Source organism: Crinia signifera, chromosome 4 (assembly GCF_055691185.1).
Source record: "Crinia signifera chromosome 4, ASM5569118v1, whole genome shotgun sequence".
Classification (NCBI taxonomy): domain Eukaryota; kingdom Metazoa; phylum Chordata; class Amphibia; order Anura; family Myobatrachidae; genus Crinia; species Crinia signifera.
The window spans coordinates 28,250,976-28,270,218 of NC_139220.1; the positions used below are offsets into that span (position 1 = coordinate 28,250,976).

A 19,243-nucleotide genomic window follows, 5' to 3' on the forward strand; every position below is an offset into this window, starting at 1 on the left:
TTAGAGAAGCTGGCCCCTTATCTCCACGATTAATATGTGGGATAAATCTAGTAATATCACTGGTCAGGGCCATTGTTCTCGCTGGAGAACACTGGCCCTGACCGATCCCTCAGCACATAGCCCTGACACATCACTTTGAAGCGCTGTGTGCTGATAGATCTTGCAGAGCCATCTATGTTGCTCAGATCGCTCAGCATTGTCACCCCAAGTGCAGGCCCTTAGCGTCAGGAAATGGATCAAGGTGAGAAATAGAGCAATATCTCTGTGTATACTCTGCGGTCCATGCACCCATATTAGTGTTCCCTCTAAGCTTCTTTGGCAGGGTGCGCGTCCCTGCCCGTTTTTTTAAAAACCTTTTTGTGTGTGGCACTGTGCGCCCTTACTATGCCCCCCCACCACGCTAACATGTCACTAAGAACTTTTGATGTGTGCCATCATGTGTAATGGGTATGAAGGTGTGTGGTAAAATGTGTAAGATGCATTACAGTGTGTGCCATAATGTGTGCAGTGTGAAATTTTTTTATATAATTTTTTTTGTTTGTTTCTAATGTAAAATTGTAATATAAAATGTGCCCTCCTGATTGAAAAAAGTGCCCTGACCGGTGTTCAGCACCCTGCCCTAAAAAATTCTAGAGTGAGCACTACATATAGTCCTGTATGAGAACAAAAGGCCTAACACAGAGCTGTCTGCAGTTCCAAATCGCAGGAATAACATTCATGACCAGCAATGGTCTAACTCTGAAGATGTGATGTTCTATTGCCACATAGCAGCAGGAGCAGCAACTACAGAAAGGAAAATGTTTTACGAAAACACCCACAAATGATGATCACCCATCGGCCTCTGCGGGTCATTTACAAACAGCCAGTCACTAAGGCTAGGGACCAGAGTCATGAAATAATACTAATTTCCCAGTCTGGATCTGTTTGCAACTCGGCCTACACTATGATGTCCATGCCCATCTGTCCAGGGCAGGTACGTGCTGGCGTCGGTGGAACGCAGATCTTCATGGACACGTATGAGTGCACCTACTGGTCTGGAAATGTACATTTTCGGTTATCTTTGTTGCACCATTGCTGTGAATACATACCAGCGAGACGGAACATAGTTATATCACTCAGTGGCAAGTTGTTGTTATGTGTGGCCGCTGCGGCTTGATATCTTTTTGGCTCTTGGTCGCTTCCTAGGAACTTGGACGCTACTGTCACTCCTTTATATTTATATTTTTTTCCTAGTTACTGGGAATCTGGCTTCTGTATGCAGCATTACACCTGTTTTACCTCATTACCTGATTTCAGCTTGGTTACTCCTGTGATGGTCCATCTCCCTGTTCATTATGGATTCTGGTCAGTTCCTATCTGCCAGTGATATTCTCTAGTCCTGTCTCTAGTGAGCTTGTCACACGGTCTCTGTATCCTGTACAGTTCCCAGTCTCCTTGTCTGTTCCCTGTGTCCTGGTATCTTGCCATTGTGTTGCTGCATCGCTGTGTCCTGCCTCAGTATGTTGTTCCTGCCGTGCCCTGTTAAATCCCATTCTGTGCCTGTTTTCTTGACCTGCTTCAACACTTGCTAGAAGACCTGTTTTGGCTGAGTAGCATTCCTCAGTTGTACCCTGCATTCTTGGCCTGCTCCTGATCTGTTTCCAGTCTCCAGCCAAGTCTCTGTGTATATTCTCTACCAGTTCTAGTTCTGGTTCAGAGTACATACAGCCGGTGGATTCATTTCCAATCTGCTCCACATTCCAGTGTTATTCTGTCTTTCATTGCAGACTGCAGCCTAGTCAACTGTGTATCCAGCAAGTCTCCCTGCAGTAGGATTCATTCTGTCAGCACTTGCTTGAGTAGTCCTTACTAACCTAGCTCCTGACAACATTTAACTATCAGTTAATCAGCAGCAGTCATTTAATCTTGCCAAGTCTTTCTTCAATCGCCATAATATTGCTGTCTAGTCTGTCTGCAATTAACTCTTGCTTTGCCAGTCGTTCTACTCCAGGTTATTTACTCCTGCGACCTCCTGTTTGGTATTAGCCGCTGAAGCTTTAGAGCAAAAAAAGTCCTGGTGGCATCTCGAGTACCGGTGAAAGCATAAAGTTCTATGGGAACAGGAGCTGCTGCTATAAAAAAGACCTCTTAAGTGTCGCTAGAGCGGTTTAATCCAAACACACAGGAGTATCATTACATTTGTAGAGGGTTATCAACCAGAGCCACTAACTTTTGTTTGAATTTATTTTTGTAGTGGCAACAAACTACAAAGTGCTTGTATACTGTGGGATTATTATGCAAATACATTGCTTAGCGACAACAAACTATTTAAAGTACATTGTACAGTCGAAGCAGTGTGGTGAAAGTGGGGCTGCTATTAAGGCCACATTTTCTATGCAGCTATTGTTGGTGCATTATACTTGAAATCTTTAAGACAAAATCTTTAGGAATCAAATGCTTGCAGCGATGGCTGTCATTCACCGTTTAGATCACCTAAATCTCTTTCTTCTTTTGGTTCTGGAGAATTTTTTGTTACAAAATCACAAATGGTCTAGGACCAATGTTTAATGCTTTTGCCATCACCGGGGGAGAACCAGATGGTTTCCCACCATCAATGTTGCACAAGCAATTAATATTTTTATTTTACAAATTGCCTGGATAATGAGCTCTACTCTGCCCCCAAGACTCCCACTAAGTCCCACCCACGGGCTCTCATTGGCCTATAGCCTGCTGAATTGTAAGGCAGGTGGGTGAAGCCATGAATCAATGGTTTCCTTGCAGATGGATCTACACCATCAAGGTTGCCTATGAATGGAGCCTTCAATGGGTGACCCACCGATGACCAACCCTTTGCCTGGTTAATGTCATAAATGCTGAAAGCTGCCCAGCACCCAGACCCTTCCAAAAAATGGTGAGTGATTATGCTGCATTACCATTAGTGTGTCCTGTCCCTCTAGGGCAGGGGTGGAGAACCTTTTTTGTGCCAAGGGCCGTTTGTATGAGAAAAAAAATCCTTCGGCGGCCATATGTAAAAATTTCTCTTACAAGTTGTCCTGCTGCAGCCGCCCCACGACCCGGGGCTGCCGTTGAATAGGACTGACAGTCTCCGGCTGCTATTGATTAGGAGGAATCTCGCGAGAACTACCGACCTCTCGCGAGAATTCCCCTGTACTTGACTCCTGGCAAAGCCGCTGGGTGGGCCACTCAGACAGGCTACGGGGGCTGCATACGGCCCCCGGGCCTGAGGTTCCCCACCCCTGCTCTAGGGCCATGGGTGGCTAAACTGGTCCTCGAGATCTACCAACGGTCCATGTTTTCCAAATCACCCAGCTGGTGCACCGCTGTAGTCATTACTAACTGTCACATTTTCAAACCTGCTGCATTTATTCCTACTATAGACCAACAGGTTGCCTGAAAAACATGAACTGTTGGTAGATCTTGAGGACTGTTTTGGCCACACCAGCTCTAGGGACTTGATGGTACTTCTGCCCACATTTCTGGTATGTGCAAATGTGCAGCCAGAACAATTTCTTTTCATAAGTGCCAAGAAGATTCCCTTTCTCAACATTTAAAACAAGTTACTTGTTAATTATATAGACACCACTGATGTACACTTCAGTAGCTTCCAGCAGCTCGGCCCATACGTTCCATCAGCTATGAGCTCTGCTGGCACATTAATCCTGGCCACTGTTCTGCATCTGTATTAGAACCCAGCTTCTAGATCCCACAAGGGATGCTCCTGGTGGTAGACATTAAATGCACGTTCATGCACAGTATAAGCATACCTCCCAACGTAGGGAGAGGAAGGAGGGACACATGGATGCTGAAAATTTCAGGGGACGTGGCCTAATTAAAGGGGTGTGGCCTATACTCGCAGCTCCCCCATGAGGCCACGCCCCCATTTTGCCGCTATGGGGGTATGGCCCAGAGGCTCCGTGAGCCTCTAGCCATACCCCCAGCTCCCTGGCTGCGGGAATAGACGCTGTGCGCAACAGCCCCCCCCCCCTCGCCGTGGAACACTGCCAGCCGCGGGAGGGATGCGGGAATGTCCCCGAAAACCGGGACATTCCCACGGTAATCGGGACTGTTGGGAGGTATGGTATAAGGTCTCCATGATGAACACATACACATTGTTTTTTAATGGCATCTAATATTAACAGTATCCTCTTGGAAGCAGCGGTTCCGCAGTGTCCTGCTACTGCTGACATGGCGGAATGTTAATACTCATTATACCTGTCCCTCACATAAGGGTAATGAGAGTTCTGTAAAGCACATTCTGAGATAATTACCACTGCATTATATCTAGCTCCCTTTACTAGTTAATGGATGTTGAGGTTTGTTAATATTGCATTCATTTCAGGCCTTAATAAACAGACCACTTAATGGCTCTTAATATTATCAGCTTATTTGTAATCTCCCGCAGCTGCTCTTCTCGCTATATCTCCGATTAATCACTGCAATCTTCGGTATGTTCATTTGTTCCCCTATTATTATGGTGTCTCGTCTGCCAAGTTTGTGTTCACCACTCAGCAACCGTTTTTAAACAAATTTAGTGCAGTTATAATGTTCCTTTGGGATACTAGGATCTAATGGCTTGGAAGTACTTGTTCCACGTTTGGACCCAAAAAATGTATTTTTTAAAGGCTGTCGTGACTTGAAGAGTTATACCCAAATGACTTTCTCCACATAACTTCCATGATCACGGTCTGTCCCTCTCTGCAGGGATCACACAGTAGAGATCCTGATCAACTGATCATCTCAACCGCCTGATCTCATCATTGTGCCACCTTAATCTGGCAGCGATTTTGGTCCCTACGCCAGTAGTGCCCACAGCCATTTTGTGAGCTGAAACATTTGTCAACCACTAGGAAAATGACTGAAGTACAAAATGGCAGCCCAGGTTCCTGACTTCTTAATGGTTTTCTTTCAGTTTTATTTTGTCTTGGTCTTAAACTGCACCTGGTACAATGACCAGGACATGCTGGCACATGGGTGAGCTATCCCTATACTTGTAGCGGTTTCTCAACACTTTACCAACTCTTTATGCTTAGCAAATGTTGTTATTGCTATACTATTAATACTGAGCTCTGCTAATTAACTGGTGATCCTTTTGTGATGTCCTGTGTGCCTAGAATTTTACTACCTTTTAAGGGGAAGATGCATCTTTGTGTAACATATTACATGCGTGGGTTTACTGTGTGACTTATTACTAATTGGGGGAATTACTGTGTGGCATTTTACAATTTTGGGGCATTACTATGTGACATATTACACATTGGGGCATTACTATGTGACATTTTACTAATTGTTGGGATTACTACGTGGCATAATGCATAATTAGAGGCATTACTGAGAATAGTATACTGTGTGGCATATTACACAGTGGGGGCATTACTGAGTGACCTATTACATGGCAGGGGCATCCCTGTTTGGCATATTGCACAGTGAGGGCATTACTGTGTGGCATATTGCCTGGTGGAGGCACTACTGTGTGGATTATTGCACACTGGAGGCATTACTGTGGCATATTATTAATTGTGGACATAACTGTGGCTTATTACTAATTGGGGACATTACTGTGTGTCATGAATTGGGAGGGGGGCAGATTGCAAACTCAAAGCAAATGTTGTATTGTTTTTCATTATGGCTCTCCAAGAAACAGTCTTTAGTCTTGTATGTGTATAAGAGTAGGTGGAGCATTATTAGCCGTATTTGATGGGACAGCCATTTATAGTCAGAAGAAATAAACTAACAATATGTATGTTCTCTATTTCTGTGTCTACAGTCCCTAAGCAGTACTGTAAAAGGGCAAGCGTGCGCTCTATGCTGGCCCCACCCCCTAAACCAGTGATGCCAGTGCCTCACACTAGGGGGCATGGACGCTAGCTCGGGGAAACAGAGCTTTGCTCACACTGGGGCAGATGTATTAAGCTTTAACAAGAGATGAAGGGTGATAAGGAGAGATAAACGTCCAGCCAATCAGCTCCTACCTGTCATGTTACAGGCTGTGTTTGAAAAAAGTCAGTAAGGAGCTGATTGGCTGGACATTTATCTCTCCTTATCACCCTTGCATTTATCTCTTGTTAAGGCTTAATACATCTGCCCCAATGTTCTAAGGACACTCCAGGGACTGCCTGCCTGAAGTTTTCCTGCTCACACATCCCTGATTATGTCTCTGATTCCAAGCATGATTGATAAGCTGGAGCTTGTAGTTCCACAGCTGCTGAATAATTATAATGGGGCGTACACACAGGGAGATGTGCTGCTGAGCATTCTGGTGCTAGATAGCTCAGCATCGCTCAGCACACAAGTGTTCTGGTGAGAACACTGGCCCTGATACCGGTGAATATAGGTTTATCCAGCATGCTGGTTATCGCCGGGTTATCACTGTTTTCTGAGTGATCTTGTTAACCCCTTCCTGACAGAGCTAGTTTTTGTGTTCCTGACAGAGCCATTTTTTTCAAATCTGACATGTCTCACTTAAGTGGGGATAACTTTTTTTTGCTTTTACTTATCCCAGTGATTTTGAGATTGTTTTTTCGTGACACATTGTACTTCAAATTAGTGGTAAATTTGGGTCGATACAGTCTGTGTTTTTTTGTGAAAAATACCAAAATGTCGTGAAAAAATGGAAAATTTAGCGATTTGCAAAATGGAAAATGTTCTGCTTGTGAGACAAATAATCATACCACTCAAAATAGTTAATAACTAACATAGACCATATGTCTACTTTATGTTTCCATCATTATTTCAACTTCCTTTTAATTTTTTTGGACACTAGGAGGCTTACAATATGAATAGCAAATTCTCAAATTTTCAAGAAAATTTCAAACACTGATTTTTTTAGGGACCAGTTCAGTTCTGATATGACTTTGAGGGACTTGTATGTGAGACACCCCCATAAATGATGCCATTTCAAAAACTGCACCCCTCACAGTATTCAAAACAGCATTTTGGAAGTTTGTTAACCCTTTAGGTGTTTCACAGGAATTAAAACAAAGTGTAGGTGAAATTTCAAAATTTCATTTTTTTTGCAGATTTGCAATTTTAATACATTTTTCTAAGGAACACAGTACATTTTACTAGAGAAATGTGACTAAAAATTGATTCCCCCAATTCTTTTGTTTTCAAAAATATCCTATATGTGGCCCTAGTGTGCACGTTGACCAAACCACAGGCTTCATAATAGAAGGAGCACCTACTTGATTTTGGAGCCTCCTTTTTATGAGATTATTTTTTAGGCACCATGTAGGTTTCTAGGCACCATAAGATGCTAAAATTTAGGAACCCCCCACAAGTTACCCCATTTTGCAAACTACACCCCTCAGGGAATTCATCTAGGGGTATAGTGTACATTTCAAACCCCCAGGGGTTTCACCAATTGTGGTACAACTGGGCAGTGAAAATGAAAAATTACATTTTTTACACAAAAATGCAGTTCTGGCTCAAAATTTTTCATTTTCACAAGGAATGAAGGAGACAAAGCACCCCAAAATCTGTGCCCCAATTTCTCCCGAGTACCGCAATGCCTCATATGTGACCAAAAAATACCAGTTGGGTGCATGGCAGGACTCAGAAGGGAAGGAGTGATTTTTGGATTTTGCAGCTCAGATTCTGGTGGAATTTTGGTGGGTGCTATGTCGCATTAGCAAGACCCCCCAAGCACCAATACAGTGGAACCCCCCCACAAGTGACCCCATTTTGCAAACTACACCCCTCAGGGAATTCATCTAGGGGTATAGTGTACATTTCAAACCCCCAGGGGTTTCACCAATTTTGATACAAGTGGGCAGTGAAAATGAAAAATTACATTTTTTTACACAAAAATGCAGTTCTGGCTCAAAATTTTTCATTTTCAGAAGGTATGAAGGAGAAAAAGCACCCCAAAATCTGTGCCCCAATTTCTCCCGAGTACGGCAATGCCTCACATGTGAACAAAAAATACCAGTTGGGTGCATGGCAGGACTCAGAAGGGAAGGAGTGATTTTTGGATTTTGCAGCACAGATTTTGGTGGAATGAATGGTGGGTGCTATGTTGCACCAATACAGTGGAACCCCCCCACAAGTCACCCCATTTTGCAAAGTACACCCCTCAGGGAATTCATCTAGGGGTATAGTGTACATTTCAAACCCCCAGGGGTTTCACCAATTTTGATACAAGTGGGCAGTGAAAATGAAAAATTAAATTTTTTTACACAAAAATGCAGTTCTGGCTCAAAATTTTTCATTTTCAGAAGGTATGAAGGAGAAAAAGCACCCCAAAATCTGTGCCCCAATTTCTCCCGAGTACGGCAATGCCTCACATGTGACCAAAAAATACCAGTTGGGTGCATGGCAGGACTCAGAAGGGAAGGAGTGATTTTTGGATTTTGCAGCTCAGATTCTGGTGGAATTTTGGTGGGTGCTATGTCGCATTAGCAAGACCCCCAAAGCACCAATACAGTGGAACCCCCCCACAAGTGACCCCATTTTGCAAACTACACCCCTCAGGGAATTCATCTAGGGGTATAGTGTACATTTCAAACCCCCAGGGGTTTCACCAATTTTGATACAAGTGGGCAGTGAACATGAAAAATTACATTTTTTTACACAAAAATGCAGTTCTGGCTCAAAATTTTTCATTTTCAGAAGGTATGAAGGAGAAAAAGCACCCCAAAATCTGTGCCCCAATTTCTCCCGAGTACGGCAATGCCTCACATGTGAACAAAAAATACCAGTTGGGTGCATGGCAGGACTCAGAAGGGAAGGAGTGATTTTTGGATTTTGCAGCTCAGATTCTGGTGGAATTTTGGTGGGTGCTATGTCGCATTAGCAAGACCCCCCAAGCACCAAGACAGTGGAACCCCCCCACAAGTGACCCCATTTTGCAAACTACACCCCTCAGGGAATTCATCTAGGGGTATAGTGTACATTTCAAACCCCCAGGGGTTTCACCAATTTTGATACAAGTGGGCAGTGAACATGAAAAATTACATTTTTTTACACAAAAATGCAGTTCTGGCTCAAAATTTTTCATTTTCAGAAGGTATGAAGGAGAAAAAGCACCCCAAAATCTGTGCCCCAATTTCTCCCGAGTACGGCAATGCCTCACATGTGACCAAAAAATACCAGTTGGGTGCATGGCAGGACTCAGAAGGGAAGGAGTGATTTTTGGATTTTGCAGCTCAGATTCTGGTGGAATTTTGGTGGGTGCTATGTCGCATTAGCAAGACCCCCAAAGCACCAATACAGTGGAACCCCCCTACAAGTGACCCCATTTTGCAAACTACACCCCTCAGGGAATTCATCTAGGGGTATAGTGTACATTTCAAACCCCCAGGGGTTTCACCAATTTTGATACAAGTGGGCAGTGAACATGAAAAATTACATTTTTTTACACAAAAATGCAGTTCTGGCTCAAAATTTTTCATTTTCAGAAGGTATGAAGGAGAAAAAGCACCCCAAAATCTGTGCCCCAATTTCTCCCGAGTACGGCAATGCCTCACATGTGAACAAAAAATACCAGTTGGGTGCATGGCAGGACTCAGAAGGGAAGGAGTGATTTTTGGATTTTGCAGCACAGATTTTGGTGGAATGAATGGTGGGTGCTATGTTGCACCAATACAGTGGAACCCCCCCACAAGTCACCCCATTTTGCGAAGTACACCCCTCAGGGAATTCATCTAGGGGTATAGTGTACATTTCAAACCCCCAGGGGTTTCACCAATTTTGATACAAGTGGGCAGTGAAAATGAAAAATTACATTTTTTTACACAAAAATGCAGTTCTGGCTCAAAATTTTTCATTTTCAGAAGGAATGAAGGAGACAAAGCACCCCAAAATCTGTGCCCCAATTTCTCCCGAGTACGGCAATGCCTCATGTGTGACCAAAAAGTGGCAGGACTCAGAAGGGAAGGAGTGATATTTGGAGTTTGCAGCACAAATTCTGGTGGAATGATGGTGGGTGCTATGTCGCATTAGCAAGACCCCCAAAGCACCAATACAGTGGAACCCCCCCACAAGTGACCCCATTTTGCAAACTACACCCCTCAGGGAATTCATCTAGGGGTATAGTGTACATTTCAAACCCCCAGGGGTTTCACCAATTTTGATAAAACTGGGCAGTGAACATGAAAAATTACATTTTTTTACACAAAAATGCAGTTCTGGCTCAAAATTTTTCATTTTCACAAGGAATGAAGGAGAAAAAGCACCCCAAAATCTGTGCCCCAATATCTCCCAAGTACGGCAATGCCTCACATGTGACCAAAAAATACCAGTTGGGTGCATGGCAGGACTCAGAAGGGAAGGAGTGATTTTTGGATTTTGCGGCTCAGATTCTGGTGGAATGAATGGTGGGTGCTATGTGGCATTAGCAAGACCCCCGAAGCACGGTGAAATTATGAACCTAATATTCCATAGATGTGTGGTATATTTTAAAACACTCCTTTATACATAGGCCGGGTTTGTCGGGGCAAGTGTCACACTGGAAAATAGTTTGCTTTCTTATTCCCTTTTTATAGCAAACTTTGCACCTTTTTTGTGTCCTGCCCTTTTTTCCAGTGGAGGGGATTTCATCAGGAAAATGCTGCCCTGGTACAATACGGGGGCCAGTACTAGAAGTACTGGGGCCCTCTGCCTGCTGGTTCCCAAATATTAGGCCCTTTATGACTTCCTCTTGAAAGTGCATAAATGTCCCCCTCTGGCCGGTAGAACGGAATAGCACGTAAGCGTTATACAGTGCCATCTGGATGATATACACGGCCACCTTCTTGTACCAGATTTTTGTTTTCCGCAGGGCACTGTACGGCTTCAGTACCTGATCTGAAAGATCCACTCCGCCCATGTACCTATTGTAATCCAGGATACAATTAGGTTTTGAGGTGTGGGTACTGGTACCTCGTACAGGGACGGAGGTGGTACTGTCTCCGTGAATTGTTGTCAGTATAAGGACATCCCTCTTGTCCTTATATTTGACCAACAACATATTTTCGTTGCATATTCCCCTGCTTTCACCCCTTCTCATTACTTGGGCAATGTGCGTTTTTGGGAGGCCTCTTTGGTTCTTGCGCACAGTACCGCAAGCTGCTGTACCTCTTGAACCAAGGGCCTTAAACAGGGGGATGCTAGTGTAAAAGTTATCCACATAGAGGTGATAACCTTTATCCAGGAAGGGGTGCACTAAATCCCAGACAATTTTCCCACTAACACCTACGAGGGAGGGGGGGCATTCTGGCGGTTCAATTCTTGAATCCTTCCCTTCATAAACCCTAAACCTGTGGGTGTACCCTGAGGTGCTTTCACACAGTTTATACATTTTTATGCCATACCTTGCCCTCTTACTGGGAAGGTACTGGCGGAATTTAACCCTTCCTTTAAAATGTATAAGGGACTCGTCGATACAAATAAATTTTTCAGGGATGTACACCTCTTCAAATTTGGCACTGAAATGATCAATGACCGGCCTGACTTTGAATAGCCGGTCAAAGGTGGGATCATCTCTGGGTGGGCACTGTGCATTATCGGTGTAATGTATAAATTTAAGAATTGTCTCAAATCGAGTCCGGGTCATGGCCATACGGTAAAATGGAGTACTGTACAGAACATCTGTACTCCAATATTGCCTAATTTCTGGCTTTTTTACTATGCCCATATGAAACACCAGACCCCAAAACGTCATCATCTCTACTGCATCTACAGGGGTCCACCTAGCAAATGATGACGTGGGGTTTTGAGCAATAAACTGCTGGGCATATAAATTAGTTTGGTCCACCATTAAATTTATAAAATCATCAGAGAAAAATAATTTGAAAAAGTCAATTTCTCTGAGACCTGTGGAATCAAATTGGATTCCTGGCATGGCCAAAAACTCAGGAACCTGGGGCTCAAAATTGTCTGGTGGTGGGGTCCATACGAGATCAATTGTTGGGGGGGGGGTCTCAGCTGCTCTACGGGGGCGTCTTTGAGGGGGTCCCTCATCACCAGAGGAGGAAGAGGAGCTTAAGACGAATCCTTCAAATTCCCCGCTTGCATCACTGGCTGTGTCAGAGTCAGAGGCAAGCATGGCATATGCCTCCTCCACTGAATACATTCTCCTGGATGACTGGGAGGACATTTGGGAGGACATTTGGGAGGACATTTGGGATGCCATTTTTATTTTTGTGTTACTGGTAGTGAAATGTTTCAACACGTGTATAGTGTAGGGGGGGGTACAAACTTTATTTCAACCCGGGGGGTATGTAGTGTGTAGTGTGTATGTAGTGCAGAAAAAAAAAAAATACTTTATACCAATAAAAAAAAAAAAAAATGAAGGGGTTAAAAATAAAAAATTGAAGGGGTTAAAAAAAAAAAAAAAAAAAGGTCCTGCGCCAAAAATTGAGCACAGATGTTGGTCAGTAACGTCTGTCACTGAACAGCGCTCAAAGGCAACAGGAATTTGATCAAAAAAAAAAAAAAAAATAGATCAACCCTGTGCCGAAAAAGCTGATCAGTGATGTACGTCACTGATCAGCGCACAGTGGCCACAGGACACCCACAAAATCAGTGTGTGTAAAAAAAAAATTAAAAAAAGACCCCACAGCACTCACAAAAAAAAAAAAAGGTGATCAGTGATGCGACCCTGATTACCAGTGAGGTGCAGCAGGTGCACAACCTTTGGTGCAACTGACAGTGCAACTGACAGGTATATATAAAAAAAAAAAAACCTCTGTACCCCCAAAAAAGTTGCTGATCACCTCAGATATAGTGATCAGCACAAAAGGCGGGGGCAGCAGACACAAAATTTAGCACTCTCTATCACTCTCTGTCACTATCTCTCTCTATCTCTCTATCTCTCACTATCTATCACTCTATGACACTGCAGCAGCAGCACTGACAGGTATATCTATATATAAAAAAAAACCTGCGCCCCCAAAAAGTTGCTGATCAGTTAATTTATACTGATCAGCACAAAAGGAGGGGGCAGCAGTCAGTTATATAAAAAATATATAGCACAATCTGTCACTATCTCTCTCTATCTCTCTCTCTCTATCTCTCTCTATCTCTCTATAACTATCACACTGCAGCAGCACAAAATATAGCACTCTGTCACTAGGCCTCTCTATCTATCTCTCTCTCTCTATCTCTCTCTATCTCTCTATCTCTCTCTCTCTATCTATAACTATATCACACTGCAGCAGCACAAAATATAGCACTCTCTGACACTATCTCTCTCTCTATCTCTCTCTATCTCTCTCTATCTCTCTATCTCTCTCTATCTATCTCTCTATCTAGCTATTACACTGCAGCAGCACAATTTCACAGCACAGGAAGGCACAAGTAGCAACAGGATCCAGGAAGCATCCAGCACACTACTAGGCACAGATCAAGCAGTGATCAAGCAGCGATGAAGCAGTGATCAGGTAAGTATGGAGCAAGGTTCTGGTCAGTATATGGCGGCAGGTGGCACGGTGACCGCACTGCAAGCAATTCCAGACCGGAATGGCGTCTGCAGTGCAGTCACCGTTAGTTTAAACCCCCCTCCATGGCTGTGATTGGTCCGTCGGTCCGACGGACCAATCACGGCCTTTGGGGGCGGGCGGGGTGAGGTGGGGTGACACCAGTGTCACCCTTACACCCCGCGGTGATTGGTGCTGTACTTTACAGCACCAATCACCTCCGATCCCGTGTCACCGGCGAACGTTATTCGCCGGTGACACAGGAAAACGCTGTGAATGGCTGTTCACACTGAACAGCCAATCACAGCGATCGCCGACGGGGGGGCGGCATCGCAGCCCCCCCTGGGCATGCACGGACATGTCTGCTGTCAGGGACAGCAGACATGTTGAAACTGTCACCGCGTCTATAGACGCGGTGACAGTTTAAATCCATGACGTACATTTACGCCATGTGTCGGGAAGTGCTTCCCGACCATGACGTAAATGTACGTCAAATGTCGGGAAGGGGTTAAATTAAGTAATATCACGCAGAAAAGGGCCTGAAATCACTGTGCATAGGCCCCATAAGTGTGACTGTAGGAGATGGGGTGTAATTAATTTCTGTTCCATCTGTGAGTGCCACGGTCTGTCTGTTGGATCAGGGAATTCAGTGACACAACTCTGTCCATACCATACTTGCCTACTTTTAATTTCACCTCTCCGGGAGAAGCCCAGAGAGGCAACACGTCAGGGAGCGGGAGCACGTCTGACATCACGTGCCCCCCCCCCCCAATGCCGGAAAACGTTGTGATTCGCGGGCCGCGGAGAGGGGGCGGGGCTTAAATGAAGAAAAAATGCCACGATCGCAACATTTTAGCCCCGCCCCTCTCCGCGGACCCGCAATTTCAGGTAATTACACCAGCGGGCAAGGGGGGAGCAGGGGCAATAAGCAGAATGCAGGAGACTTGCCCACCTTCCAGGGGGCCGGGAGAAGGACCCGATTTCCGGGAGGCTCCCAGGCCATTCCGGTAGGGTTAGGTAAGCCCGGTGCATACTTACATGTGGATATATTCATGTGATCAGTCCTAGCTGCCTAAATGCTATGTTGTGGGGAATTCAATACATGCAAAGAGGTTGAATCGGCCATTTACGCCGCATTTATAAGCTGGCATTAACATCCAAATGCGTCCCCCTCAACCGACCAGCAAAATGCCTGATTCACCTAGATCCCCATCACCATAAAGTGTTGTAGAGTTTTGTGGATTCACCTGGTGAATCTGCCGGCACTTAATTGCATTTCCTCCCTATTTATATATAATCGTGTTCATCCTTGCACCTTGCAACTGTCACAACCCGTGCATTTTCTCTTTCCTGCCTGAGGTGTCACACTCTGCTCCAGATGCTTCTAACATTGGCCCTTATCCAGATCTGATCGCAGTACAAATTTGTTCTCAAAATGGGCAAAACCATGTGCACTGCAGGTGGGGCAGATGTAACATGTATAAAGAGAGTTAGATTTGTGTGAGTTATTTTGTTTCTGTGCAGGGTAAATACTGGCTGCATTATTTTTGCACTGCAATTTAGATTTCAGTTTCAACACACCCCACCCAAATTTAACTCTCTCTGCACATGTTGCATCTGCCCCACCTGCAGTGCACATGGTTTTGCCCATTTTGAGAACAAATTTGTACTGCGATCAGATCTGAATAAGGGCCATTGTCTGGTCTGTATCTCCAGTGTGAATATAAAACTAATAATCTACAAATCTATGTACCACTGCGGAAATAATTATACTATATCAATATCAAATATATTGTACAGACATAATAATGATTCATGGTAGTAATAATATCAGGACATTAAATACCTCATAAAAAAAGGCAAAAGAAAGTATCCATTAATCATGTACAGCACATATTAATTATATTATAGAGAAATACAGAACTACCCAAACAAAGCAGAAAAGGCTTGTCTCATGTAGTCACAATGGTGATATAGTATTTAGCTTGAAAACCCAGCGATACTTTGCTTTGATCAACTCCTTTCAACAAAGGTGGTTTATGGCCCACTAATTCTAATTTTAAAATAAAAAAAATAAAAAAAAAAATGTCTAGCACCATTGCCACAGGTTGAGCTAGCAAGCACACAGTCTCAGCAGTAAGGCTGGCCCTCTTTATGACTGGATGTAACAGCCTTGATTCAGGTAGTGCACATTATTATTATTTTCTTTAAATGCCTGTAATACAGTACCTGTGGTCTACTACAGTCACAGGTGCCGCTATGAGGTGGCACCCTTGTGCGGCCTTTCAGCTCAAACAACCCTTGAGCCGGCCTTGCATTCACATGAAAATACAAGGAATTAGACCCCTTTTAGATCTCAAATGGCATGTCGCACCTGGAATTTGTAATAGCGAGCCGGCACTTGCAATGTTGGTCCCCCACAGGGACCTGGATTTTTGGACATCTGTAAGCTGGTGTAACAGAGCGGTGGCACAGCATCGGGGGCAGGGGAGGAGGCAGCGCTTGGAGCTGACGCTGTCTCGAAGATCTGCCTCCTGAATAATGTGAGCGGGACCCGGTTCAGCAACCCAGGTCCAACCCTGGATTAACCCTTCTTTTAACCCGGGTTGGAACGCCGGGAGAAAATGCACATAGACCCATGTTGACCATAGTTTTTTTTGCAATGTCTAGGGTATTATTGTGGTTGTGGCAGGGTTTCCCGTATAAATCTTTGGCTATGTGAGACTTTGTATGAGCCAAATTTTCGCTGTGGTTATGTTATTATTTTAATGTTACAGTGTGTCAGTGATTAATCTCAGTTAATGTTAATAATGGCCGTCAAAAGCCTCAAGGGCAGCAAATTACTAGACCCATACAACAGATCACCAGAGGCATCTGGGACCTCCACAATTCTGCTTAATGAAAGAGAATACAATAGAGATCATTTTATGCTAATCTGACTACAGTAAATAGCCTGAAAAACTCTCCCATGGGTTTCTATGACCGGATGGGCTATAAGTGAACCAATCACACCAGGCCTGGGTATATTTTGCTATTTCAATATACGTACTGTACATACCTACCAAATATTCCGCTTTTGGCGGGACAGTCACATTTTCTAGGGAAAAACTGGTGGGGGGGGGGGGGGGTAGTTGGGAGCCCGTCTCTCACTTGGTGCTCTGCATTGAAAAGCCTCTGTGCACATGTGCACTGCGCCAATTCATCAGCGTTGGTTTACCTCACAAAGGTTATTGATGCCGGATCCATTACGAAATTCTTTTGCCGGAATGGATCAGATATCCATTATTCAATGCAGCAGCCAAATCCGACGTCTGATTCGGCCGCTGATCGATGCTCACCGGGCCGTGAGTGAGGCGGGTGGGTGCGGGCAGTGGCACCGTCTAAGCTGCTCTTGCTGCTCACCCAGCGCCGTCCTCCCTGCCTCAATCTGGTACCTTTTTGTGTCGGATTGAGATTGACGGAAACACAGCCAAAACTTTCGGTTTTGGCTGTGTTTCCGTAAAAAGCAGGTGGATTAGTGGGTATTCTGTCAATCCATCCGGTTTTCGGCAGGTCGAAACATTGTGACACTGAATAGATTGGAACCCATTCTGATCTATTCATGTCGAAAACTGCCATTTTGACATGCATTGAATATGCCCCTAGATGTAGTCATAATAATAATAATAATAATAATAATAATAATAATAATAATAATAATAATAGTATTATTAATATTATGGGTGTTGTTTAAAAAGAAAACAAAAACCTAAATTTTCCTAAGTGCTCATCACTTCCAGTATTTTGTTTCTGTTACTCACTATATTGTGTATACTGTGTTTGTGTTTATAATATATATAACTATACGATAACTCCACAAATGAACTTCTCCACTGTCCTTATTGGTTTTAGCTATACAGCAAAATATAGTCAACGTGATTGAACATCAGTTGGGATTTCTGATTTTAAATAACCCATTTCAGTGATCCTTATATTTGGTGCGAATTAAATTATCACCTTTTTACAGTTTGCTAATGAAGTGCAAAGCTTGTCTCAGCGTGTCTCTGGGAACACTGTTAAAAGGGCCCGTCTTAACAGGACTTTGTGCCACATCCTGAATAGATGTTTTTATACTGTGTGTAGTACAAGGCTTTGGTTGGCCAACACCCTTCCATCCCGGGCTACTGCTCTGTATCAAAACATTGGCTGCAGGATATCAGGACATGGGCACAACCACCTACTGAATATTTGCTGTCTTTCTATTCTAGAAACACTGTGATCGTCAAAAGGCAAACCTGAGGATCCGGTTCAAACCTTCTCTCTTCCAACATGTAGGGACCCACTCCTCTCTGGCTGGGAAAATACAGAAATTAAAGGTATGGAGAAGCACAAGACTATAGTTTCAGTATAAGGAGTTAGAGACATCACAGGTTGTCTGCTTACAACCTGTTGCCCTTCTTTGCGCATTTATTAACACAACATTACTGTAGTGGCATCACAATGGGGGGTTCGGAGAACACCCGGGTGTAGACTTGCATCATAAAGTATTTGTTGATTCTGTCATTTTCAGGACAAAGATTTTGGAAAGCAAGCTCTACGTAAGGAACATGTGAATCCAGCAGCTGAAGTCAGCACCAGCTTAAAAATGTACCAGCATTTTACCCTGGAGAAGGCGTACCTGAGAGAAGACTTCTTCTGGGCATTCACACCAACCGCGGGAGACTTTATACGCTTTCGGTTCTTCAAGCCTTTGCGAGTAGAAAGGTATGTCAATAGTAATACAGAGAGCTTCATACTAACCGATAGGCAAAGCAGAGAGCTTCGCCATAACCAATAGGCAATGCAGTGAGTTTCTCCATAACCAATAGGCAATGCAGTGAGCTTTTTCAAAACCAATAGGCAATGCAGAGAGCACCGTAACCAATAGGCAATTCAGAGATCATCTTAGTAACCACGCAGAGAGCTTTCTAGTAACCATGCCCTTCTTTGTAACCAATATGCTGCTTCTTTTTGTAACTAATATACAATAATTATCAGTATATGGTACACAGAGCATTTTAGTTGACAGTTACAGAACACTTCAGAGACCATCCTATTGACGTCTACATTATTGATATCATAGACCACTATACGCCAGGATGCGGTCCTGCTCAATCCATTCTGATTGGTTGACAGCGCTGGCCAGGATCTCTGAATACTGATGCACTTCTTGTAATATGTACTAACTGACTATGTTGCGAGACATCTCTTGGCCCTTAGTGACAAGTATCCCGCCTCTATGTACAAGACATATTCAGGACGAACCTATTGAGCGTCTTCCAAGGACATTTGCCATTAAATAACCCTTTTGTCATTTTAACACGTTTTCCATTTTACCGTCAGCACTGTAGACCTTGTTTTATTAAAGGTTATTTTAACTCATCCGTGCCAGGACTAGCTAAGAGTTATGGGATTTTTAGGGCAACGGCGAGGCAGCTGGAATAATGTGTTCTATATATATATATATATATATATATATATATATATATATATATATATATATATATATATATATATATATATAATATTTTTAAGCCTGAAGACGATGCCGTGTAGGCATTGAAACGTTGCTATCTACTAAATAAAAGTTAAGTTTTATACGAGTCTGGAGTGCGGTGTGCAGCACTCCAGACTCGTATAAAACGAAACTTTTATTTAGTAGTATTTGATTGCTGTACTTATCCACTAGTGCGGGCACCCGGCGAGGATTTTTATAAGTGGCTGTGCCGGACCTCTGGAGTTGCTATATAATATATATATATATATATATATATATATATATATATATATATATATATATATATATATATATATATAAATCCAAGAGATCC

General features: G+C 43.5%; 1 protein-coding gene across 1 annotated transcript in view; it reads left to right on the forward strand.

The window, feature by feature from the left end:
- MGAT4B (alpha-1,3-mannosyl-glycoprotein 4-beta-N-acetylglucosaminyltransferase B) overlaps positions 1–19,243 on the forward strand; it is a 285,731-nt gene that overhangs the window by 246,082 nt on the left and 20,406 nt on the right. Inside the window, exons 10-11 of the mRNA XM_083181481.1 lie at positions 17,642–17,749; positions 17,944–18,137. Coding sequence (XP_083037607.1) covers positions 17,642–17,749; positions 17,944–18,137 — 302 coding nt within the window. The remainder of the gene's footprint in view (positions 1–17,641; positions 17,750–17,943; positions 18,138–19,243) is intronic.